This window comes from Liolophura sinensis, chromosome 1, assembly GCF_032854445.1.
Source record: "Liolophura sinensis isolate JHLJ2023 chromosome 1, CUHK_Ljap_v2, whole genome shotgun sequence".
Lineage (NCBI taxonomy): Eukaryota > Metazoa > Mollusca > Polyplacophora > Chitonida > Chitonidae > Liolophura > Liolophura sinensis.
The window spans coordinates 12,734,854-12,761,335 of record NC_088295.1 but is presented as its reverse complement, the minus strand read 5'-3'; the positions used below and the strand labels follow the sequence as shown (position 1 = coordinate 12,761,335).

The 26,482-nt window shown below is 40.2% G+C and overlaps 2 protein-coding genes across 2 annotated transcripts in view; one reads left to right on the top strand and one right to left on the bottom strand.

Moving 5' to 3' along the window:
* LOC135468197 (cGMP-dependent protein kinase 1-like) overlaps nt 1-16,332 on the top strand; it is a 55,902-nt gene extending 39,570 nt beyond the window's left edge. The window contains exons 6-18 of the mRNA XM_064746316.1: nt 3,037-3,100; nt 4,185-4,262; nt 5,880-5,977; nt 6,441-6,509; nt 8,248-8,325; nt 9,735-9,873; nt 10,361-10,500; nt 11,789-11,878; nt 12,441-12,582; nt 13,032-13,195; nt 13,470-13,655; nt 14,223-14,289; nt 14,973-16,332. Of these exons, the coding sequence (XP_064602386.1) occupies nt 3,037-3,100; nt 4,185-4,262; nt 5,880-5,977; nt 6,441-6,509; nt 8,248-8,325; nt 9,735-9,873; nt 10,361-10,500; nt 11,789-11,878; nt 12,441-12,582; nt 13,032-13,195; nt 13,470-13,655; nt 14,223-14,289; nt 14,973-15,068 (1,411 nt within the window). The 3' untranslated portion in view covers nt 15,069-16,332. The remainder of the gene's footprint in view (nt 1-3,036; nt 3,101-4,184; nt 4,263-5,879; nt 5,978-6,440; nt 6,510-8,247; nt 8,326-9,734; nt 9,874-10,360; nt 10,501-11,788; nt 11,879-12,440; nt 12,583-13,031; nt 13,196-13,469; nt 13,656-14,222; nt 14,290-14,972) is intronic.
* Nucleotides 16,333-18,735: 2,403 nt separating this feature from the next.
* Nucleotides 18,736-25,135, bottom strand: LOC135461461 (translation machinery-associated protein 16-like). The gene is made up of 7 exons (XM_064738574.1): nt 24,907-25,135; nt 23,132-23,241; nt 22,358-22,395; nt 22,078-22,162; nt 21,261-21,409; nt 19,682-19,724; nt 18,736-18,912 (listed from the first exon to the last, which is right to left on the bottom strand). The coding sequence occupies exons 1-7, from the start codon at nt 24,907-24,909 to the stop codon at nt 18,762-18,764; spliced, it is 579 nt and encodes a 192-aa protein (XP_064594644.1). The 5' UTR covers nt 24,910-25,135; the 3' UTR covers nt 18,736-18,761.
* Nucleotides 25,136-26,482: the final 1,347 nt, after the last annotated feature.

Below are 26,482 nucleotides of genomic sequence, written 5' to 3'. Positions count from 1 at the left end.
AGCTGTAGCATTGTGAAGGCTGCCTGGTTAAACAGAAATTCAGGCAATGCTTATCAAAATAGACATACGTCAAACAAGTTTTTATATCATATTTTCGTGCCTGAAATAAAGCTTGTGAGTGAGACAGCTTTTTGAGATAAACAAAAATGAAGACTTGTTGGCTTAAATTTAGCAAGCATTGGCTAACACAAGAGAGTTCACCACTGAGGAGAAGTGGTTGGCGACAGCTGCTTCTAAGAAACTCAAATATAACATCAAAAGTAATCTTTCATTTCTGAGAACTTCATAATCTGCTATATGATAATTATTTTGGCGTTGAGCCAGATAGCCGTTGAACCTTGTGTGATATGTTAATAGCTTAATGAAAATTCGATAACACGTTGCGTCATTTTCCTGGCACATTTCCGGAAAGTACATGGTGAATTAAGGGTGTTTTGTCTGTATTAATGATAGCGACATGTAACTTACGAAGATTTATGTAAGCATTATCATCTAATATTAGTTTGACAACGGCGGCCAACTTCCTGAAATCATTTTAGCTGATATGGTAATCGCACAATGCATCATATCAAGATTCAGAATCTTACAGGCTTTGCATAAGTTTCTAAAGCGAACAGAAATCAACTTATCTTCAAGAGTTTTGAATGGCTACGGCATTTAAACCTTATATGTGATGTCAATTATTTATAAAATTAGAACGCAGAGATTTTGTTTACTTTTTTGTGAACCGAGCTCAGACAATTTCTAAATTCTTGCAGACGAGATAAAGATGCACGCTTTATGAAGAATTCATGAATCATGTAACGTGTTTTAAGGGGTTTTGGGTAAAGATTCATAGCATCCGTTCAAGTCGCTAAGAGGCGGTTCTAGCCACGGTTGCGTATCTGAATAAGGGCAAAACCAAAAGCTATACCTGCACTTTTACCGGTAAAGTTCTAAAAAGGCTTGTAACGTATATGATTGTACATATACAATCGTGGAATTAAGACGAATGACTACAACAGATTTTATCACAAAAGATGTCAGTGATCTATAGCCTATAGCTTCTGTTTGCTATACGTACAAGTTTGTATGAAAGATTTTTTCAGTATTTTTTTCATTTTGAGAAGCCCGACAATAGCCATTTTGCTTTGCAGACATGTTGTGGTGCGGTAAACATTTGATCACAAGGTTGCTTCTGTTGCCCGTCACCATTGTCCACAAATTTAGACCATTCACCAGCGTGTTTATGGTGGAGATATGACCACGGCCTGTAGTGGAGATATGACCACGGCGTATGGTGGAGATAAGACCACGGCGTATGGTGGATATACGACCACAGTATGTGGCAATACATTAACAAGCAACAATGGCTGATGACCAACACTTGCCCTGTTTAAGCACTTCTCCCGTGTGATCCGCAATTTGACCCCAGTGATCTGAGAAGACGGGTCTATTGATCTCTGCCACCTCCATTATATTAATAAGAGTCCGACAATCAGCCGCCTGTCATAAGTACAACGAGAAAAGAACCGTTGTTGTGCCCAGATGTAGCATTTACTACTTTCCTCGCCAAATATTCTAAGGTGGGAATAATGTAATGAACTATCGCTCGTGTAAACACTCCCTGTAACCATGTATTATGGATTACTGATCTGTTTAATTTGACATCATGAACGCTTTCTTCATGAAAGACAGTGCACCGTCGTTTAGAAATAACAGGAGAAAAACTCGTGTAACACAGACGTCTGACACGCAAAAGCCTGATCACGGCAATGTAGTTGGCCACGCTGGTAAATACGTTCAGACGAAATTTATAGGGAAGACATTTATATTTACAGCCTCAGTAACTGGCAAAGATGGAGTCCGCCTTTTTAGCCAGCCTGTCAAAACCATTTGGTGCCGCCTCCACAAATGGCCCTCTTGTATTCAATCTCACTTTTCTCTTGAATCAATATAAAAACGGAAATGCAGTAAGAAGCCCCGGCAGACCGACGTTTGGCCCTATCTCAAGGGTAAACCAGATGTAGGTTTGTAAACGCATCCTGAGCATGCTGATTCTGTCTATCGGGAGTACATCCAAACTTGTGACTTTGGCTGCATCGCCAACCTTCAACTGAAGGTTCTGACCACAAGTGTGCTCTAAATGCTCTCAACCAATTAAGGATGAAGCTGCTTCAGAACTGTACGATCTCTTCATGAACAGATAGGGATTTATGTTCATGGTTTGTGACGCGCTTTACAATAAACCCCTGATACACGAAGTATTGTAACAGCGGAGTCGGGACCAAAGAAATGCTTATAGTCGTATAAATCAAGTTCTTCAAGGCGTAAGTGAAACTATATGCTGTCAGTGCTTGCTTCTGGCACTCTGGGCTTCTAGAAAATGGTTACCTCATGTTTGATAATGTGCTGTAATACCTCTGAGTTTACTTGCGGCCTGCCAATCAAAGAAAGGTTTCTTTGATTGGCAAATCTCAAGTCCTAGGACTAATTACATGTCGTCGTGATTAAGGCGATAAAGCTGTGACGTCTTTTAGCGTGCTTATTTGAGAAGAAAAGGTAATGGAGCTCTAAGACTGATAGAAGTCACATTTATTATCTTTATTGTGAATTGTTATTATTTGGCAAAATGGTACAAAAGTCGAAATGGGCAATGAGTTTTTACAGGGTGTTTGATTTATTGACCTTCAAATTCAGGTATCATGCCAAAAGGGCTTTGTAAAATTGCGATCACGTGATTTTAGGTTCTATATTGATGTACGTGGCGAACTCTTCCATACAGTTCCCAGAAGTACTCAAGTCAGAGAAACTGCCTTAAGATAGAAGTAACAAATATTTCTTATTATTTGTTCAATGCATGTTATAGGTTAGTATTAACCTCGAGATATTCTAATTGAAGTTTGTTTTATAGCTAAGGTAAAGTGGGCACACCATCGTTCCTTTCTTCCCTCTTACCAACACAGGAGAGGTGCTTAGCAGACATCGTTATTCTTGAAAAATTTAATTACCATTTTGTGCTTTGACAATTTGCTAGATTTTTTCCTTCTTTTACAGTGTTCCATTGCTGAAAAATCTCCCTCCAGAAAAACTTTCCAAAATGGCAGACGTTTTGGAAGTGGTAGGTACTGTGCTGATATTACTAACCAAGTTGTTTGACTCCGGCCAGTGATTATGTCAATTAAGAAGCATCGAACGACAGAACAATCACTGAATGTTTCTCCATTTAGAAAGAACAAGGATATCCAACTTAGTTGTTAGATGTTCTTCTTCATTCAAACTGGTTTTGGATATTCTCATTACGATCAAAGATCTATCGAGAGGTAAAATAATAGACTAGTATATACATGATACGGAACTGAAATTTCTAGTTTTGTCCAAATCCTTCCTCAGTGGCCCCGTGTGAAAATATGCAAGCTTAGTAACATTGCTATTGTTGGAGGTTGGTTTCAGTGGCTTTAAGACCATATAAGGGCTTACTTGCTAGGGGAAGGAGGGTAGTGACCTCGATCCCCGCCCAGGTACATGTACAAAGAGTGGCCCATCTTAAAGAGCAGTGAATGTTGGTGGTGCTCAAGATCAAATAAGAGCACCGGTAGAATGAATCGATTAGTATGGCTACTTCTATTGACGCTGAATGTCAGCGGCTGGTTTGTATGTAACCGTACCATACTGCTCTTAGTAACCGGCCAATACGTGCCAATAAAGTCTTCACGGATAACCCCTGGAGCTCTGGTGTGTGGGGAGATTACTTATACAATCTCAGCTTAGAGTTACCTTAGTAACTAGGGTCACCCATGCACCGATGTTTTCATCCATAGATGTACTGAAATGATGGCAGTCTAAGAAGCACTCCGCCCAAACAACTTTTGGCGACAGGAACGAATATGTTGATGACTATAGTCCAAGTCATGGATCTCTTAGCCCATGAGCGTGCCCGTCTATTGTAGATCTCATACTGTGGCTTCATTTCATTCCCCCTATGTCAATTAGATCAAACGAAAAAAACCACATTGCCTTTTGTTCGCGACTTGACCTGCTTTCCCTTTTTCGTATCACATTGTCAGGCTTTCAATTGCTTTATATTATAAACATTGGCAGTCGTTCTGAAACTGATGCACAGGACCAATTTAATATTTCTAATATAAATACAATTTGGCCGTGACTTGATATGCAATATCTGTTTCTGTGTCTATCTATTACAGGATTTCTTTCATGAGGGAGAATATATTATTCGCGAAGGTGCTACTGGGGATACGTTTTTCATTCTAAATAAAGGAGAGGTGAGTATTTGGCATGTGCCCTACGGTTTCCCTTTGTTCAGAATCTGCCCAATAATACCCAATCGTCACTAACGTAACCCTCCGTCAGAGTTCCATCTATATTCAAATAAATCTCCATGAATATTCAGTCTCAATTAGCTGGATGAGAAGTTTACCCGTCTTGGATTCCTAAGATGATCACAATAAAGTAGTTGGTAACAAGAAAAACGGTTGGCTGACGTGACATTCATATTACCGGTGTAACCGATGAGGGCTTAGATCGCCATTGAGCGGCCGAGAATTCATGGACATCCTGCAGCCATCGCTCTGACAGTCCTAACAATGGCCACGTAAACTATAAATGTTTACTGCCTGCTTAACTCCGTCCGCCAAGCTCCATCGCTCTTGACTTTATACAAGTGGACATAGAATCGATATTCTCACCTTCAATCTTCGCATCAGAAATATGCGAGGGACTGTTTTTTACATGTTTTGATGGAGGGTGGAATTAAGTAAAACAGACACAGGGATACAAATGTCACTTCTAGAGGCCAGTTGTCCAGGCCATCAACTGAGCAGAGCTTTCTTTCCAACATAAGAGGCAGATCCTTGTTTAAATAAGTATTTACATCAACTCTCGAAAGACACTTTTAAACAAGAGAAGAGTACGGTTGACCTATACAAGACTTCGTTGGCATGATTCCGCATATTCCTCCTTCTTCGTCAACAGTGCCGTTATTCCCGTAAAGCTTTTAGAGGCGTTTGCAAGACAAGAAAGATGTCCACTGGACAACAAATAATAGCCTGCGATCATGTTTTAAACTGCCAGGTTCAATAATAGTGTTAAGTATAGAGGACATAGTTCTGAGAATGCCGAAAACAGTGCGTCTGGACAATTATGGTTTGGAATATGAAGACGTCAGTGTTGTGACAGGTAGTTTGTGTTACTGATACGCTAACGCCTTCTCAATCAATAGTAAGCGTTTCCATGAAATGCTTTTTTCTGAACCCTTATGTATCTTCACTACAAGAATGGAATTTGAGGCTGTGTGAGAACAAATGATTGTCGTCTTAAGATGATTGTGCGGTGATCAAAAGCTTCTGATTCCTCCGACTGAATTCGTCTCTGATTAGGATCTCTTTAGACGATATGCTTCGGGAATGATAAAACTTTGTCTTTGTTACAATTGATTCGGAGGCTTGATAAGTGCTTGAAGAGCCTTTTTATATTCAGGCGAACGGACAACCACAGCCAAATGAAGACATTCAATCTTGGAATAAACGCCAAGCCTTTTTCCCGTAGGCATTCACATTATACTTAATCACAGTACTTTTTTTCTATTTTTCAATATCTGTGCACAATGGCATGCTCTCTTGGTCTTCTTTCATTCCACCGCGTTTTTTAACTTTTATTTTTGTTTATCAGCTCTTTTATATTCAAAGAATGTTTGTTCAAAGGGTGTTTGAATACCAACATTTTGCTTACTCAACCATGTATGTCTTGAGTGGACTGATGTAGCACTGCTGCCAGTTGAGCCGATCTCTTCTGGTATCAAAGAATCAATAATGTTAAAAATAAATGGACAGAAAGGCCTGTACAAAAGATTCAGTAGTAACCATACTTTTGTTTCCATTTAGGTGAAGGTCACACAAAAGCTTCAAGGACATGCAGAACCCCAGGAAATTCGTCGACTGAAAACACCTGGTGATTATTTCGGTGAAAAAGCTCTGCTTAGGTATGATCTGTCATGATCAGGAAAGTTTATATTAATATTTGCGATGAACATCTGAGCATAAGGTTACAGTACAAATGTGTACCAACATAAAGTCGACATACTAGTCATATCGGAAAATTACTGATGATTTATGTCTTCTTAGCATGAAACATTAATCTTTATAATAAGTCTTACACAATACATGTTTTACACACACTAACAGATAATTCAATACGCTTGATGATGTAAAATACAGCAATGGCTGTATAATCAGGACAATTAAACCCAATACGGATTGGTTTTGGAGGTTTTATGGACATTTGTAACATTTTATGAAGGTGTTTTAGTTTCTGCATTTTTTATATTGCTGCAATGTCGAGTTTAGAATCAGTATTAGAGAGAAACAAGAAAATTAAGCCCTTTAAGTACATTGTTATGGTGACGTGTATTTGTTTGTCTGACTGTGTCTGATTATCTTACACAGTGAGGATCGTAGGACGGCCAATGTGATAGCCCTTCCACCGGGAGTAGAGTGCCTGACCCTGGACAGGGAGTAAGTACATAACCCACAATACACAAATACGTGCATTAACTCCAAAGAGCTCGTTCCTTGTCCCCGCATCGATAAAGAGTTGCCACAGTAAGATTAGGTACAACTTGATAGAGTCAAGGGTTAAATGTTGTTCTCCCAGAATGGTAAACTTTTGTGACTCAGGAAGGAAGAGACTAACAGCTCAATTGGACTTCAACCAACCCATACGCACACGTCATGTTTAGTCACTTAAGTATCCGGTCGGTATATACTTTCCACGTACATCCTTAGACTTACCATTATTAAGCAAACATGCACAGGATTAAGGATAACAACTGAAACCTATAGTAGTGAAATGCTTTTTCCTGGCCGAATTTGGGAACAGATTTTTATTCATCACTAACACATATGTGATTTTTGTTCTTACCAAGAAAGCGAACAAGACTCAAAGTTGACTTTCGAGTCCACTATTTGTCAGTGAGCTTCTTTGTTAGGTTTTCGATGACTTTCTTACAGTCTTTGCATAATCCCTGTTGACGCTGCTACACTTGGACTACCATTTACAAACATTCAACCAAACATTTCATATATGAAGAACAGTACCTTCATTCGATTAGTTATAAATCGCCAGATTGAACGCTTACACAGGATCCTCCACCTGATACTTTGCGAATTGCGGTTTCCAATTACGAGTTCCTAAACCCATTAGTGCCGAGAGATCGGCACTAATGTTAGGGATCATTAAACAGACGGCGGTTAAAGCTATATCCATAGATAAATGCCATGCAACTCGGAGCTGACGGTTTAAACTCAAAATAACAAAAATAATGTTTGCCTTGACCACCTAAGCTTGACTATTTCCCTTAACTGAATAATGTGCTTTTGGTGATGTCAGTGTTATGGACCAAGATAAGATCCATCCACTTAGCTATGTGAGTGAATGTAATGTGTATGTGGCGGTTTACATATTGGCTTGTTCGCCTCAGGGTCATATTAAGAACCGAACAGAAAAGGCCTATCTTCGCAGCATCACTGGCCAAACTTGAAGTCCAGGAGGCTTACTCTTTAAACATATTATTTTATGTGGTGGGTTCAGTACTTATGCTTCTTGGCAGGATTTTCTTCACAGTTGCAAATTGTTTAATAACGTATTCACTCTTACAGTTTTTATATTACATTGCATGTGACCTTGGTCTATTAACTTCACCATGTTTATAGGAAGTGCGTTTTCAGTAACGTACATAGCAGTGGTAAATACAGGGAAGGCATATTCCTCGCCTGATGACTAAGCGTTTCGAAAGTTAATTGTGAAAATCCCACACCGTTCATAACCTGACAAGATTTAATTTTCCATTTTTATGTGAATATAGACATTTGATGGTGTTCCACAGCTTCATACAAAATCACTCAATTGTATTTAGAAGAGGAGAGAACAGGGCTTTTGAGTACTGACGTCATCGAAATTGCAGCTTGTATGAATTCTTCCGCGAATAGCCTAGACTGCACTTTATTCATTATCTTTCTGCACGAATGCAAGACAAAAATGAAAGCATGTTATTCTGCATAAATAAGTAAATTATTGACATAAATAAAAAATAAAGTAAACCATGAATATGCAGGTTACCGGTACCATTACCATTATCGCCAGTCAAGGGCATTGATGTATGGGCGGAGAGCACCTGTTGATTCATCCGTCCCCAACTGTCTCACCTCATCTGAATTCCATTGTGAATGTTGTTAATTTGTTTTGTTTTTCCAGTGCCTTTATAAAACTAATCGGTAACTTGAAGGATTTGAGGGACAAGGATTATGGCGACCAAGCGAGAGGTGCTCAGAGGTAAAGTAATTGCCTGTACATGTAGTCCTTTCCTGCTAGCACATACACACTTAATGTAGCAAGATAATAACATACGGTTGCAAAAATATGCGAGGGTACCTGTTTGTTTGGATCCTTTTATGACAGTATCTTCAATACGTTCAGGTGAATTCCACACAATTAATTTTACCATGGCCCTGAGTAGTATACCTTCGCTATTCTCTCTTTGAATGCATCACTAGGTAACGGAGTACAGACCTGTATTATCGCCGTGGTGCTTGTCGGAAGCCATGCGTAATCCGACGCTGAGGCGCCTGTGGTATTGCCATTGAATAACCCACGAGTTTATCTCCCTTATACGATATCGATCAGAGTTTTATTCGCTCAGATTAAGTAAGAACTTAACGGAAATGTGTCTGCAGATGTTATTCACTGTGCGTCATATGGACAATGTCATTTGGGAAAGAAGTCCCCTTTACTTCAATCATTCTGTCATATTATGCTGCTCGGGGTTTTATATGGCGTAATAATTGGCAGGAACGTGCAGGGTATAATTTCTGGATACTACATGAACTATAAAAAAACAACTGCCATGGTCCCATTATTATTTAAACGCAACTGATTGCCAGTCTTTTGGTTTGTTGAAAACACATCGAATGCTTAAAGCTGTGACAGAAATGAATTTACTTTATATCTTTTTGTACTGTAATGTCAACAAAAATAATCAATTCCATTCTTTAAAGCCCTGTTATTCCCACACGATGGACATAAATATACGCAGGAATATACACAGCGTAATTAAAACACATGAGTGGGCCTTCATACCTTCACCACTGCATAGTCGTGCTGCATGACAGTGTCTATGTAAATCTTTTGTATCCCAACTGTTCCCATCGGTCATATCCCTTTGTCTACATACATTAAATCATGTTGCCTGTATATGCATCATTATCCCTTTTTTTCATGTGTATTCACTTGAGAGGATTTTTGTGTTAAATATATGTTAATATATGTTTGTACCGTATCTGTAATTTTGTACAAATCTGTACGTCCATGTGTACCAGCCTGTCTGTATCTCCATGTGTACATGTGCCTGTACTGTGCCCTTGTTTGTGCACATCATTCAAATATCTATGTCCCCCATCATCGCCAAAACATCACCTCGTACTCACAACATCTACCAGCATCTAGACATTGGCGACTGTCCAAATACATCACGCCAGATTCCAGCCGACCTGTGTACGTTCCTGACTGTAGATATCACCATTTACAGTTGTACATGTTCTCATCGTCTCAACCATCTGTGTCTGTACACGTTGTTTGTATGTTTACCTGTATATATTATCTGCATGCATACATACATCATTGTCTGTAGACCACTGCCATACATAATTCATCATTTGTAAAATGTCCATTTTTTTCCTTTGAAGGACTAGTGGCGGGTCAGGAGGAGAATCCCCGCTGTCTCCGGTCCGCGAGACCATCGACCAGGAGTTCGTGGGCGTGCGGCTGGAGGAGTTGGACGTCATAGCAACGCTTGGCATGGGAGGTTTTGGTCGTGTCGAGTTGGTACGTCTGTGTTTGACTGCCAGACTGTGTGCTTCAAGGCTGTATATATCACCTTTTAATAGTGGGTGTATAGAATCCATTTGCTGTAACTTTTGCACAGCTCATGTCATACTTGGAGGTTGTACAAACTTAGTATGGAGATCCGACAGGGTGTGCTAGTATATAACATATGTTGTAACTTTCAAGGTTCAGTTTACATGTCGTGTGAGCAGATATAGAACCGTAATTTACATACTCCATGGTGTGTCAGTTGTATTCATTCGCCATGCCTTGTGGGGTGTATTAAATGGAGATGAACAAGTTTAAAACAATTAGTTCTAATCGTTCTGCCAGCTGGAGAGAGCTTGGCACTGAAACAGACTTAACGGCTCTTTTTGCGAAAAGCCCGGTGTAATTTACAGCATAAGACGAGGTAATTGTAACGTTCGTTGGGATTTGGCAAGTCCCGTGGTACTGTATTAATGTAGTAGCCGTCATCTGTTCACAGGTGCAGCTGGCTACAGACAAGAGCAAGACATTTGCGTTGAAATGTTTAAAAAAGAAACACATAGTTGAAACACGACAACAGGAGCATATTTATTCCGAAAAAAAGATAATGTTGGAGACAAGGTCGCCTTTTATAGCCAGGTAAGTGAGTTAGTGATCCCAAGTACAGAAGCAAAGTGAATAGAGTGAGTGAGGGCTTGAGGTTTAACGTCGTACTTAACAATTTTTCAGTCATATGATGACGAAGGAATGCGTAGAATGCATGTAATGCGCCTCCTTGTTGCAGAACGGATTTCCACCGCTCTTTTATCTAGTGCTGCTTCACTGAGACAACTTACCTAACGCAAGTAAGCAACCCCTCCTTAACCATTATACTGATTCTGGGTCAACCAGTCATTGCACTATCCCCTTCATGCTGAACGTCAAGCGAAGAAGCTGCAACTTCCTCTTTTAAAGTCTTAGATGTGACTCGACCCAGAACTGACCCTGGATCTACTGCTCCAACTCGGGGCCGGTTAAAGCGAATAGAAGGCGAAACCAGTAATATAACACCCTTACCACCTACCCAGCACTTGTGTGCCAAATGATGAAAATTAAACATCAGAAAAAGTGTCATGTGATACCAGTTTCGTATTACAAGCATAGATGCATGTCTGAGAAGCTCGTACTATGACGGGTTTATGACATTTCGCCGTGTACTACGCGGATGCAAATATCGACCAAATAGACGCCGGAGTTCAGTTGGTTCAGTTTCACTATCTCTGCATTACTCGAGAGGTATTGACGACTTGCCATGTCCGTATTTACACTACTCGACGTGACGAAAATAAAGACAACTCAGAGAGCGAAAAACTCTCTGTCTAAATGCACTAAGTTAAACACAATAGAAGCTCCCAGTGGATAAGATGGATGGGTGGGTGAATGTTTGCATAGGTATATATGGGTGGGCGCTGCTTGATTTGTCTGAGGCCTGCCTAGTTTTGTCCACCCAGAAACGTGAAGCATCGTCATAAAACTGAAATATTGTTGCATACTCGCGGAACAAGACACCGATCGAATAAATGTCATGTAGGAACAGTGTTTTATTTTGAAGAACAAAGGTTTTTACCCTTGGGAAGTCTTATTTCTTACACTGTGTTTTCATTAGGAGTGGGGAAGGCATCGTGATGCAGCCAGTTTAAACGTCAATACACCGATGGGCATTCCATACACTATGGGTCAAGATATACAGAAAAAACATCTGATTTAAATAGTCAATCAATCATTGAGCAGCAGTCGGCAGGCAATCCCTGGCTCACATTCAGCTAAGAATTGTGGAAAGATGGATCGTCTTTGACAACCTTGTGGCCTTTTATGAAGAATCTGTTGTGCAAGTGGCATATCAATGAATCCCTTGACTGTTGGGATAAAATTATTTTTATTTTTCCAGATTATATAAAACTTTTAAAGATCGAAAGTACGTATATATGCTGATGGAAGTATGTCTAGGCGGGGAATTATGGACAATTTTACGAGACCGGTGAGTGTTGATCTGTAACAGGTGTCTCTTCACCCACATAATGAGCAGTTCTGAAGCTAGTCCATATGGCTAGTGTTTCCCCATTTCCACCTAAGATTATACTCCTTGTACACAACTGGAAATTCAGGCTCCGGTTACCTTATACTTTTGCTGGAAATACTCAGAAAAACATATTCATACTGGTCAGCTTATAGGAATATTTTATAACGAATAGAAAGATGGACGACCGAAATATGGATGATTTCTGTGTGAGAGTGCAATTCCGTTAGGTCTATGACATAAAGGTTTCCTATATAAATGGAAGAAATGAAGAAATGTTTAATTTAATTTAACGGCTTACATTTTTAAGGACAGCGACTCGCTGAAAGCAAATTATCATCATCTTCAAGGAATACATCATTGAATAGTGGAGCTAGTTTTGAGTTCGAATCTCACTGGAGCCAATAAATTCGCTGGTTTCGATTTATCGGTGTTGGAAATTAAATCTACTCATATACATGTACATATCTAACCCGCTGTGAAACTGGATAATAAATTATACTTGGCGTCATTTTCTTTCCAGAGGGAGCTTTGACGACAACACAGCCCGGTTTTGCGTGGCTTGTGTCCTTGAAGCCTTCCAGTATCTGCATTGTAAAGGCATCATTTACCGTGACCTCAAGCCGGAGAATCTACTGCTTGACAACTCGGGCTATATCAAGTTGGTCAGTGTATATCTTGTCTCCGTAAATATGTGAAGCGAACGAATGTCCCGAAACCTGGGGGCAGTTTCACTGCCTGATTGGTTAACGACCTCAGTGGTGGGGTAATTGATGGATCGATTTATAATGGCCTCCTAAAAACATTAGGCTGATCGCATTTTTCACAGAAAACCAATCTGGTGGTGACACGCAATGTAGACAGAGTTATGCCGGTCAAGAGGGTTTTTTAATAAGTGGCTAGAAAAATATAGGCCTTAGCATCCACAGCAATACAACGTCACTGCATCATTGTCCGGGAACCATTCATTGGTCTCTTTTTAATATACATATGTGTGTAGTTGTGCACGTTGGAAAGGAATCATTGCTTCTGTTACAGCGATTAGCTGCTCGCGTTCAGTGGAATAGCAAAACACAAGCTTTAACGCGGTATGTGCTTGTCCTGTGTGTTACAGGTTGACTTTGGGTTCGCCAAGAAGATCGGCTCTGGGCGGAAAACATGGACGTTTTGTGGCACCCCGGAATACGTGGCCCCAGAGATCATCTTGAATAAGGGTCATGACCACGCCGCCGACTACTGGTCCTTGGGGATACTTATGTTTGAACTTCTCACGGGCAGGTAAACCGCTTACCTTTCGCCACTCCGACTCACAGCGTCTTCAGTCGGCATGAATATTTTATGTACTCCCACAAAACTCTGTCTGTTGCCTTCCATTCCATTCAAACTGCTAAAAGCGAGGTAGTTTACGAGTCCGGCGAGTCGTTTAAGCTGCAGATAACCCCACGATCTGGTCAGGTTGAGACCAATAGACGGGGAAACGCATTTCGGTGCTATAGGTATTCAGTGATAAAGCTGGGTTATCTATGATTGTTTTGTTCAATATCTTCCACAGCCCGCCTTTCTCTGGTTCAGACCCAATGAAAACGTACAACATAATCCTGAAGGGCATAGATGTGATAGAATTCCCGAAGAAGATAAGTCGAAACGCCCACAACCTGATTAAGAAAGTGTGTCGGGATAACGCCGCCGAAAGGTTGGGCTACGGCAAAAACGGGATCAGCGACATAAAAAAGCACAAGTAAGTTCATATTAACAGTTTACATTGAGCTGAAGTGGACAGAAAAGCAACACTATTTGGCCAACTGGCTTAATGCCAAATATCCATCTTATCTTTCACCCAAGACGTTTTAAGCAATATCGTGGACGTGGAAAATATTGTGTATCACACCTTATCAGTTAAATGAATCTCCAGAGCTGTTTTGTTATATTTATCCAGTCTTCTATGCACAGAATATTGCAGGACTATAATATCTCCTAATCTTTTATTCATGGACTCATGTGGATTTTAACGTGAAGCCTTTCCGACCTGCCATGATAGCACATTTGCCATTTTCGCCAGACCTGTACAATCGGGCATTGATACGTCTTTGTACAACAGTATTTCAAAATCTGGGAGTAATTTCTTGACTTCATGGCTAGTGATATAGAACTGAGGTTTCCCTGTGCGCAAGATTTTTGGATACTTCACATCGTACATGACTTCCACTTGAAATATTACTACAGAATTCGCTTTTTACTTCGTAATACCCCAAGGCAAGATTGTATGCAGGCCTCTCAATGCATTGCTCATCATTTCTGTACACAGGTGGTTCCAAGGATTTGACTGGGAGGGATTGAAAAGCAAAAGTGTGGTGCCGCCCATAGTTCCCAAGGTTTGTCATTTTAGCAGCATATATAACACTGACAACATTTGCAAATTGTGACGGAAATCATCATGTTCCAGAAACATTCTGGTTTGACCAGAAAACTCGTAAAACCAAGTGGGGTTTGTTTCCTAACTTGCACGCCGTCTTCGAGATCTGTTTGCTTAGATTTCAATATTCCTTTCAACATAACATCAGTCATTTCGCCCTGCTGTCGGTCGGCCCCAATGCCAGCATATTTATATAGTGGTGTCTTGCTGCTAAGGCATCTCTATTGCCATGTTGCAGGCCTATTGAACTCATGCCGAATAATTTAGTGCCTTACCTATTGCCTTACCACACAGTAGTAAGCCAGGAATTGCCAAAACTGAAAGTGTTGGACTTGGCCCGACTGTGCCCACCTGGTCACCTTTCTTATTCATCTTTCACTTATGGGTCCAAGACAACGTCCTACATCACCAAGTACATAACAAACCTCTCCGCGTTAAACCTTTACTAGCCAGTAAGAGCTAAATTCAAAGACACTGCTCCACAGGGCAAACTCTTGCGGTCACCACGCATAGTGTCAGAGAATTTTGTTTCCACTTAATTAATTGTTTGTTTTTGAAATAGATTTGGCCCATATCTGTATAATGTGCAAAGGGGTGGCTATATGTACATTTATTTTCTTGATGTACTTAATCTGACTGCAGGTAAAATCCGCTGATGACTCCAGTAATTTTGATAATTATCCAAAAGATGTTGATGTTCCTCCTGATGAGAACTCAGGATGGGATGCGGATTTCTGAGCACGGAGCCCACCGGCCACGTGCTTCTAGACGTCAACAAGTCCGTTGTTCTCCCCTGGGGTACAGTCGTGATCATGGACGTACAATGTGAAGGAGCTGCTTCGGCAGAGAATGTGGAGGGACAAGGAAGTTGGTCTCAGGACAACTCACCCCGGAGTCCGATGGCCGACCGACGAAAGGCAGAGATATTCCAAACGATCAGTATTGACAACTACAGTTTTCCATTTATGAACATAAACTATTTTTATATCAGGTCTCAACTATTCAACTATTGATGCAATTTATTCATATATTATTGTTACATAACATGAAAGATCCATAAGTTATACTGTGTCACGTTAAATACGCTATGAATACTTGGAGTGTGCAATGTGCCTGCAATTCGCCGGGGTTGAGTGTCAAATCAATACACAACCAATAGAGAACTGTGGAAATCAGCGGTTCGTGGCCTCCTGAAGTATAATGCTGGCACTGCTGCAATAACAAGGGAAGAAAAGACATCTACGGTAATCGGAAGATCGAGATAATAGAGGGAATCGAAAAGGGGACTTGGTTAGAACCACGTGAACACTGTTCAGGGTCAATCGCCATTTAAGTGCATCTGATCAGTTATAAGACTGTTCGTCATCGTCATACAACTGCTCACTGCTGATAACCCGGTCTTGGCCAGCCTGTCTTGTTGTTACATGTTTTGCCATCTGGTTGCTGAACTAGATCGTCCCTGGGAGCAGGACATATTGTTAAAGGATCGATAAAAGGGGTTATTTCTATGAATGAAGAAAGAGGTTTGCCCGGTATGAGATCACAGTCTTGTAGCCTCTAAAAACCAAGGTAAACAAGGCCGTCTCACTGATATTACTGTCTTCCAACTGCCCGATGTATTGCGAATTCACTGGCATCAAAATTGACCTCGCTACAGCGTAATACAGAAATATCTTTGAAGACTTCTGTTGCATATGGTCGATGCTGGCTAAAAGCCTTAGGGTGTACAGCGTGTGCGTAACACAGATGTCTCTCAATCCCGGATTCCAATGGGCGCAATCACGGGGTCCTTTAGACCGACGGCAATAGTATTATTACAAATGCAGATCTCAGCACAGATATTTAACACAGCTACTGGGATGTTCACTCTTATCTCGCATGCAGACAGTCTCAGACTTGATGAGTTAGGGGATGACGGCCAGCCTGTAGCAGGGAACAGACGGCTGTAATGTTCACATCTTTCTCGGCTACACAGTAAAGTGAATGTGATATTGTTATTACACTGCCTGAGTTTGTTGTAATTCCTGATTTGGTAATATCGCGATTACTCATAAAGCCAAAAACACGCATTTGAATAAATTAAACAATCAGATATTCACGAGGAAAGGTTTTTATCCAATCGGACATCCGTTTCTTTCAATACATTCTCCTCTTTCCTGGTTCCCCGGGTGTTTCAAATATGCGCACAGAAATTCCCAGGAAAATGGTAACCATATTGCTCAAAAGCACTCTAGCCTTATAACTGACAATTTGTTCTCTGTGGAAATGGCTATCTGAAAGATATCCCCCGCAATGCTTCCTATGATTGATTGCTTCAGATTGAATATCCACGTCGTCAGAGACTACATATAGGTAGTGTGACACCAGATTATTTGGACGAAAGTCCATTAGCATTGTATACAGTGTACACAATGCATTCCCTGGCGTAGACGATTGTAATGATGCTCCCATTATATCGTGGTAAGATAGGCTCGTATTTTCACTGTATGATTATGTATTCCAGTTCGATGCAACTGGATCAGCCTGTACTGTAGGACGAAGTAGCGAATAACGGTCTTTTCACGACCTTTCAGTTATCAAATGCCCTGTAGATAAATACGAAATTGGTGCACAGTCTATTGTGCAAGGCTACCGGGCGAGAGCTATATTGGTTAGCTCACAAAATTTAACATTAAGGGTTGGCAAGGTGAAGGGGGCGGGGGGCTTGGGAGGAGGGGGGCGAACAATACTATCATAGATAATTATAAAAGACATTGAACTTTGGGTCTTACAGCAACCTGCATGTGGATGGTTGTGGGTTATGCCATAATACACGCCATATCGTGTAAGTGAAATATTCTTGAGTACGGCGTAAAAGACCAATCACATAAATAAATAAACAGTTTGTACTTTGTACCATCTGGATTTCCTAATGTTGCATCCTTGGAACGTCACCTGTAGAATCACGTCGTTGTAAGTTTCGGCGTTCTGTTAGGATTGTTCTGCCTTGACTTTCTAATGTTACGTCCTTGGCACATCGCCTGCCGAATCACGTCGTTGCAAGACTCGGCGTTCTGTTAGGTTCTGTCTGGATTTTCAAGTGTTACACCCTTGGCTCGTCATTTGCAGAGTCACACCCTCGATAGTCTCCACGTACGTTTAAAATTGCACAGACCTTCAATCGTCCAACATATTTCATTTCATCAATATAAGGAATATGAAATGTCAACAACTGCAAAACTAATTTCCAATTCTAGGTTCTACAAAAACACACACAGAGAGACCCTTATTACCATAGGTTACGGGTTCCAAATCTATTATCTCCTTGTAATGACGTACTTTCAGCGTTTATAAATGAATTACTTCACACTATTTCATTTCTGCTGTTACTATTGGAAACTTAGCAACCTTCCAATTATCACTCCTGCGCGACCCATCATTAGCAATGTATTCAGTCAAGCACCCATAAGAAGCACGTCAATATGTAATTCTATAGACATGGGTACTGCACAGATTTTTCTCCCAGGGTTGTACAGAAAAATTCGTTCGGCATCAAAGATATTGACATAACCCCAGCCGACAGGTACATTAAGTTTACGTTTGTCCTATCACACTCGCCCAACACTGACCGACAAGCACTTAGTGGGGCGTTACGTTACTTGCTCATAACACGTAGTCCAAGGAGAGGAAGTATTTATTTCATTTAAATGACTGTCAAGATTTTTGTCACTAATGTGATGACAGTCAGGTCTATATATTTCGAGAAAGTCAGAGTACCTGAGAAAGTGTACAAGCGTGTACAAAAATTGAGACTGCGACTTCATTTAGCTGATCGCAAGCTGCGGCCAGAACAACGGCTTATCGTAATCAGCTGGCGAAGGTTGCCCTGAAGTAATACCGTCGATCCATTAGACTCACACATCAACCGGTATTATCACATCTAGCAAAAACAAGCTTGATATACAAGCCATCAGTACCTCAGTTGGGTAGTGAAATCTCCACTTCAACAAAATTTCTGCTATTTCCTTGTGAAAGAACGCTGACAAAGAAGCAATGGTTAGTGCCTGCTTAAGTGCACGTTTTGACACACTGTCTTGTCCCAGCTAATTACTGTCAGTCAGCGTACTTCGATTATCACTTCAGTCATGCCCCTTGCGTTTGAACCTGCACCATTCACTTAAGCCTCATTCCACGACACTTCAGCACTTCTAAATAAGATCACATCAATTCCGATGACGTTTCACTCATTTCTACTAAATCTTTCGATCAGTGGACCATGCGCAAAACTGTCTACCGTACGGCCGTGATAAAGAAAGCTGGATACAGGCTAACCTGAGGATTAGCCTGTTCCTCGTTAACTGTGTGAAGCGATGCAGGGTAATTGATACACTTTCTGAACAGACAACAGACATAATAGATATTTATTGTGTTCAAAATGAGGATTTATTGTGATCAGGTATTATGCCGGCCATCGTTTGTTGTTGGAGCGTCTGTGGTGGTGAGCTGGGCCTGCTCCGAGTACTGAGTCGACTCTACCTTGTCCTTGGCAAATACACGCCGTAATTTAAGATTCGGAATAAATCGTACTTCTCCCGTCCATTCCCTGAAGAGAACACAATAGCACTACTTAATGACCACACTCTTCAGCGTCATATATCAGTTAATCAGTTAGTATGAGTGCATTACCATTAAACGTAGAATAAATCGGTAGTATTGGTCGGACATGACTTTGTCCTTAATGCACTTATTGCTGGAATACTGAAGCCATGGAAGAGTAGTTACTGCAAGAGTATCTTCTTTTGTCCGTCTGTCCGGGTTTCCATGTCTACCCCTAGGTAACAGTATATACAAGGGTGTAAGCTACAACTACTATTCGCATTTTTCAAACTTTACTCATATTTGCATACACTTACTTATGATTACTTGAGAAATACTAAACGAAAACAATCGCACTATGTCATCCGCTGCTGCAGACGACTAATCCAACGGACATCTTTATTTGATTGGTGCTATTTAAGTTTTTTTTCATTTATACCACTACCGTCAGTTTTGTTGGTGCTGGATTCCCCCTAATTCAACACATGTGCAGGTTGTTGGCTTTAGATCAACCTTGAAAATTAGACATCAATGTTTGCACTCATTTCTTTGCTTCTTAGCCTGGTTTTGTGAGTAAAGTTTACTTTCATATTTTATTTATTGCTGTGGACAGTGATATAGCAAAGACAGAAAGAGCCATTTAAGTGATTGAACAGAAAAAAAAGCTGGTGCAATTTGCATTGGTCTTCAACCAATCAAAGAGCTGCTATGTATTTTTCAGGTAGAGGATGTCAGTACAGCTGTCACATAAAACAAGTGTATGTAAAGGATATTACCTAATAGCTGTAAGATTTTTCTTGTTGAGCAAATCAGGAACTTCTGAAATAGCAAAAAAATGTATTGTCATAATCAAGACATCATACATGATACATGAAAAACACTTAAATCAATATTTGTGAAAATATCAATAGGAAGAGTCAAAAATATTTCCAAACTTGTATTGTCCAACCTCTTGATTACATGTTCAGAATAAGCTGGTCACAGCACGAACAGTATTTGTGAGGAGCAAGGCAATACATAACCACCCTTTTTGAGTGTGTTAATTTCATATGCTGACGGAGTGTTATGTGCAAGTGATAGTGTGTATACCTGGCAGAGTGTGCTGGGCTGACAGTGTGCAGTGTTGACAGTATGTACAGTGCTGACAGCTTGTACAGCATAATATGCTGAGAGAGAGTGTATCGCTGACTTAGCATACATTGGCAGTGTGCTTAGTGTTGAGAGTGTGTGCAATGCTGAGAGTTTGTGCAGTACTGACAGTGTGTTCAGTGATGACTGTGTGTAAACTGCAGAGAGTGTGTTTAGCGTTGGGAGTGTATGCAGTGCTGAGAGTGTGTGCAGTGCTGACAATGTGTTCAGTTATGACAGTGTGTGCAGTGCTGACTGTGTTTAGTGTTAGGAGTGTTTGCAGTGCTGAGAGTGTGTGCAGTGCTGACAGTGTGTTCATTGATGACAGTGTGTGCAATGTTGACTCTGTGTACTGCTGACAGTGTGTGCAGTATTAGGAGTGCGTCCAGTGATGAGAGTGTGTGCTTTGCTGACAATGTGTTCAGTGATGACTGTGTTCAGTGCTGACAGTGTGTGCAGTGCTGACATTGTGTTCAGTCATGACAGTATGTGTACTGCTGACAGTGTATTCAGTGATAGGAGTGTCTGCAGTGCTGAGATTGATTGATTGATTTGACTGGTGTTTTACGCCGTACTCAAGAATATTTCACTTATACGACGGCGGCCAGCATTATGGTGGGAGGAAACCGGGCACAGCCCGGGGGAAACCCACGACCATCCGCAGGTTGCTGGCAGACCTCCCCACTTACGGCCAGAGAGGAAGCCAGCATGAGCTGGACTTGAACTCAAAGCGACCGCATTGGTGAGAGGCTTCTGGGTCATTACGCTGCGCTAGCGCGCTAACCGACTGAGCCACACAGGCCCCCTGCAGTGCTGAGAGTGTGTGCAAGGATGACTGTGTGTTCAGTGATGACTGTGTTCAGCGATGACAGTGTGTGCAGTGCTGACATTGTGTTCAGTGATGACAGTGCGTGCAGTGCTGACAGTGTGTTCAGTGTTGGGAGTGTGTGCAGTGCTGAGAGTGTGTGTAGTGCTGACAGTGTGTTAGTGTTGAGGAGTGTATGCAGTGCTGAGAGTGTGTTTAGTGATGACAGTGTGCTTAGTGCTGACAGTGTGTTCAGTGATGACAGTGTGTTTAGTTTTGGAAGCCTTTGAAATGCTGAGAGTGTGTGTAGTGCCATGTCTGACTTGATATACAGATCTATCATTCCTTGTACTTAGTTTCTACACTTTTATAGATCTGTATCAGCACCCATAGGCCTACTCCAGATATTCTGTACTACTCACCAACCCCAACTGTGTCAAATTCTGCCCTCTCCTTTGCTTGTGTCAAGCGGATGACCTGTTCCCGTGATGCATGTCGCTGACCATTCCTACTCCCTATGCTATTCACTATGGCAATCTGCTCAAGTTCCTTGTCAAACCGATGGAAGTATCTACAAGTGACAATGAGCAGGTAAAATAAACAGAAGTACAAAGATGAACCAGTAACCTTACTGAGCACATACATGCAGATTTAATCTATATTAATGTATATAAATGTAGGTTAATGAACACATAGATTCATAAATACATGTACATTAAGATCTATAAGCAAGATGCCATAATGAACACATGTAACAAATTTAACAAGATCATTTGGAATACAGGTATATGTCTACAAATAGCTACAAAGACTCTTCACACCTTGTCACACAGAACAGAGACCACCTTTATAACTTCTACAACTAAAATTACTGAAAATATTATGTTAAAACCCAATGCAGTCATGTTAAATGACAACGGAATGCGGCAGTTAGATGCACCAGCTGGTCCACAGTATTGTCAATTACTACCAGAAAACTACCAGCTAGGTCCACAGTATTGTCAATTACTACCAGAAAGCTACCAGCTAGGTCCATAGTATTGTCAATTACTATCAGAAAACTACCATAATGGGTTCTCCACTTATCACATTTTGATCACCTGCATGTACTAATAAGGATATACATGTACAAGTACCATGTATTGCATCACAAAGCTCATCCCCAAATTTCGTTTCAACCTGGCACAACATCATGCCATTTTTGATCGACCAGACATTGCTAAAAAACTGTGTACTTACTTATCTAAAATCTCTAGAAGGTCTTGCTTTGTGTAATCAGATTTATTCTCCTCTAAGCAGTTTTGAAAATGTTTCAACTTTTCAGCTGAAAAGAAGAAACAGAAGAAATAAATCAGAAGGTTTCTCAGGTGGTATGATAAGCCTGCATCAGTGATGGGAACTCTGGCCATCTGGTTAATTCTGGGTTTATCATGTGACTATTATACACTTGAGATAGATTTCACTGACAGTTAATGGGCCATATCACACTGATCTGAGCTTACAACAACATTGTTCTTACCGAGCATTTCCAGCTTCTTGTATCTTTCATCTTTCCTCCTGCCCAAAAGATAAAGATAAGAAATTGCTTTTTTCATAAAAATAATATTTTACTGAAGATTCCTTATTACGAATACTAACTATACCAAATGAACAGAACACAGAAAAAAGGTTGTCTTGCTTCTTGTAAATCACTATTCACACTGTATAATCCATTCAATACAACAGTGAACACTGGTAGAGCACTTATGGGACTTTGGAAGAGCTTAACTTTTAAGTTAATTAGTTTAAGCAAAAATTCACACATTGGAATGCACAGAAGCATGACAAGTGAGCAAGGTTTCTTCAGAAAGGCCATTCCCTCACATCCTCTACTTTCACCATACCTATGGTGATAATATAATGGTGGTCAAAATTTGTAATATCCTTACTGTAATTCCTCAACCTTTTTGCATTTTTGCAAGGTGTTTATTCAAGAATATTTTGAAGGCTTTACTTTGTGTCGAAATTTACACAAAACAAATTTACACATTTTCTGAAGCCCGGACACTGGCCAATCCAACCAATGTGGTTTTGTCTCCAAAATCATCTGTATAATGTGCATGAATTGCATTGAAAGTTACTCTTTCAAGGTTCAGGAAATAGGGTATTACATGTTCTTGGTACCTGACACTGATATCACATGTTCCATGTACAAGTAATTTTGAGACTGGTATTTTACATGAATTCAAGGTTTGAAGAAAATTTATACATCTAAGAACAGTAGTCAAAGCCATGCACAGACAGCAACCCTTACCTGTCCACCCTCTCCTCATGATGGACTTGCCTGGCCAGCTGACAGGCTTTCCTACTGTTTGGGTGAATGACCTTCTTATTCTGTCCAACTTTGGCTTTAGCAGCTTTAGGCTGTAAAATATAATTTTCATGGAAGCCGTTGAGAAATCACCAACAAAAGCAGGGAGTTAACATGTTTAAAAAACAGACAAATGACGACTGACAACAACTACATGTACATGTTGAATATGGTAAAGACCAGTTCAATGAAAGTACCTGATGGGTAACACACCTGAAAAGGAGACATCCCAAAGGTGTTTTGAAGATTCTGATTCAGGTTTTATTAAATCATTCATAAAGCAGTGTCTGGTAGAGATATTAGAGTGGAGGAGTGATCTTTAAAATTAGCATATTGACAAGAATGCACTTATGCCACAAATGGAAAATATAAACAACGGAAAGTTTTATCCTTTCTATATTTTAGCTTAAATACCTTGTTATTGTTGCAAATTAAAACTACATGTGTGGTTTAAAAAACAAGCTGTTTCCTTTGATTTGTTTTTTTCACTATAGCATCTGTAGAACAATGTATGTTTATACCAAAAACAAGAAACCAGCAAGACTTAAAAATTTAATATTCTGTTTACTCACAGGATAATACAATGAGCCTCAACAAGCAACATTATTTCCAAATAAGTATCTTTATATATATTTATTTTATACATCTTATTTTGGCTTATCATTGGCCAGCTACTGACGAACTTTCCCACATGTGACACACAGATGAGCACAACAAACTGGTGGAAGACAAGAGGTTTTCAACCAACGGTAACCCGCAAAAAAAAACCACATAAGTGTCATGGACCTCTTACTGTCAACAAGGCCCTAAAAGCAGTTAGAGGCTGTGACTGAACCCCTCCCCATGTGGCATAGCAATAGATACGGAAGAATGGTGAATGTTTACTTGCATTAGCATTCATATTAACTACTGGTAATGTTAATGGAAAATACAAAGCTATGCTGTCAATGGAGAGAGACACACCTGTCATATTAAAGGATACTTCACAAACTCTTTACTTAAAGTGAATATCTGTAACAAACATAAAAATTAAAACTTACAAAGATTAAAACTGAATGTTTTTTATTTGTTTCGTTTTTTTTTTCTGTTCTTAAAAGTTGTTTAATACAGTGAGGTTACTTTTTGTATTACTTTCATTCACCATTCGGTAAGTGTTACCTGCCCTGTATGGCCCAAACTATCGTTCCCATCGCGATAAAGTAAATATTTATAGAAATCAGAATATGTTCTCTTTCACAAAATATAGAGAAGGTTTGTACCATAAATTTTTATCTTCAATATGGCTTGGGAATGCTACTCAACCTCGTGTTATTTTAAGATTTGCCAACAGCAGCCTTCGCATAAGAAATAAGAATTAAAATACAGTTATAATATATATTCCGTTTTGCACTATTCGAATTTGACCACGACCATCCGCAGGTTGTGGCACACCTTCCCACTTACGGCCGGAGAGGAAGCCAGCATAAGCTGGTCTAGAACTCACAGCGACCGCATTGGTGAGCGGCTTCTGGGTCACTACGCTGCGCTAGCGCGCTAACCGACTGAGCCGCGGAGGCCCCGCCACATCACTGGGTCACTATCAGACTCTGACGCTATGATGTTGATGGTTCACTTAGTGCCCAAATGTCGTGACAAGAAATTCTATGTGGTAAAATACAGGAGCCTTGAGCTGTCTCCTTCAGAAATTCGGGAGGTAAAACAGCTACAGTGAAACTTACCATCTTATCTATCGTTGATCTTCTTCGCACAAGGATTTATGTCAAAATCATCATAAACGTGTTGACTTACTATGGCGAAACGATGTTCCTTATATTGACCGTGCTGCTGTATGGGAGGTAACTCAACCTCCATTTACCTGCTCGAAGGCGCCTAGGAGTTACCTCCCCTGGTGTTCGTATTGTCTTGTCATTTTGTTGATATGTGTAGGCCAAAGTCCGTTTTCTCGACCTAGATTTTGTACGAATGAAAATAACACTTCTAAGTTGGAGCATGGTTAAACTGATCATTAACATCACTAAATATGCCTCCTTTTGCCTTTTTACCTTCTCAGGCCTTATTCGTGGTGCCGGGGTGGGTTGGAGCGGGGTTGGGATGTAAGTTAACAGAAGACACTAACGTGAAGTATATTTCTGACAAAAGACCGTTACACATAAAAAAAAGTCCAGTAAAATACTTGATTTGTTTTCTTGAAAATTTTTCAACCTTGAAAAATGAATGTGAAACTTTGGAGTCTACGGTAGCCAGTCGTGATCGTCTTAAGAACATGGACATCACGTCAGATGTTTGCCAATTAAAGGAAAAGAAAACTTAAATATCAAACAAATACCATTGAAAAGAGTAAGCATTTCCTCGCAGGTGCATGTCATAAAAAATTCTAATATGACCTGAAGATGATAAATTATAAAGTCAGCCCCAAAATCCGTCGTGGGCGACTTGCCTAAGAACTAGTCCTGAAGTTTTCTGTGTAAGGAGGAGAATTTCCCTCGGAAACCTCCGAAGTGCAGTTCGCACATTTCCGGTACCGCTTCTTCTCAGAAGGCAGCGAACAGTACAGTTCGTTTTCCGCTTGACGACCGAGAAACGGGAATGTTGGACGTAGGTTCCGAGTTTATACGAACAAGCAGGCAGTTTTAACGATTCACACTGGGTGAGAGGCAATACACCCCCTGCATAAACTACAGGATGTTAAAGATGGAGGACGAGATGGACTTAGCGATTTATGCCAGCTTTGCCGTTTTCAGGCTTTACGTGTATGGCGAGGAAAAATCGCAAAATTATGCAGCAGGCACTACCAGATAGAAAAAAATGTGCTCTTTCCATCCCATAGTGTCATGATTTTAAGTTTTCTTCTCCTTTAACATACATCTTTGCTGTTAGATTACATCATTCCAAATTCGTATATATATATATATATATATATATATATATATATATATATATATATATATATATATATATATATATATATATATATATATGTATATATAGCTCTATAAATGTACTGGCCGAATAGGCCTTGAGACGAACTATTTCAAGCAAAAACTATAGAGATACCCTCTGGTAAAATCTGATGTTATAAAAGCATTTCATCTCGGCTGCAAAACTTTTAAATTAAATCGAACTGTTTTCCTAGGCAAGTGTTTAACAGTTCATTTTAGTCTTTTCTTTGCCTTTAAGCATTTTATTTGAACAGTTAGAATGAAACCCTGACGTATTTTACTTGTTTACTCTCCATTCTGTAGTCCTTGTATTATATACATCTGCACTGATAAACCAGGATTCTGCTGACGAACT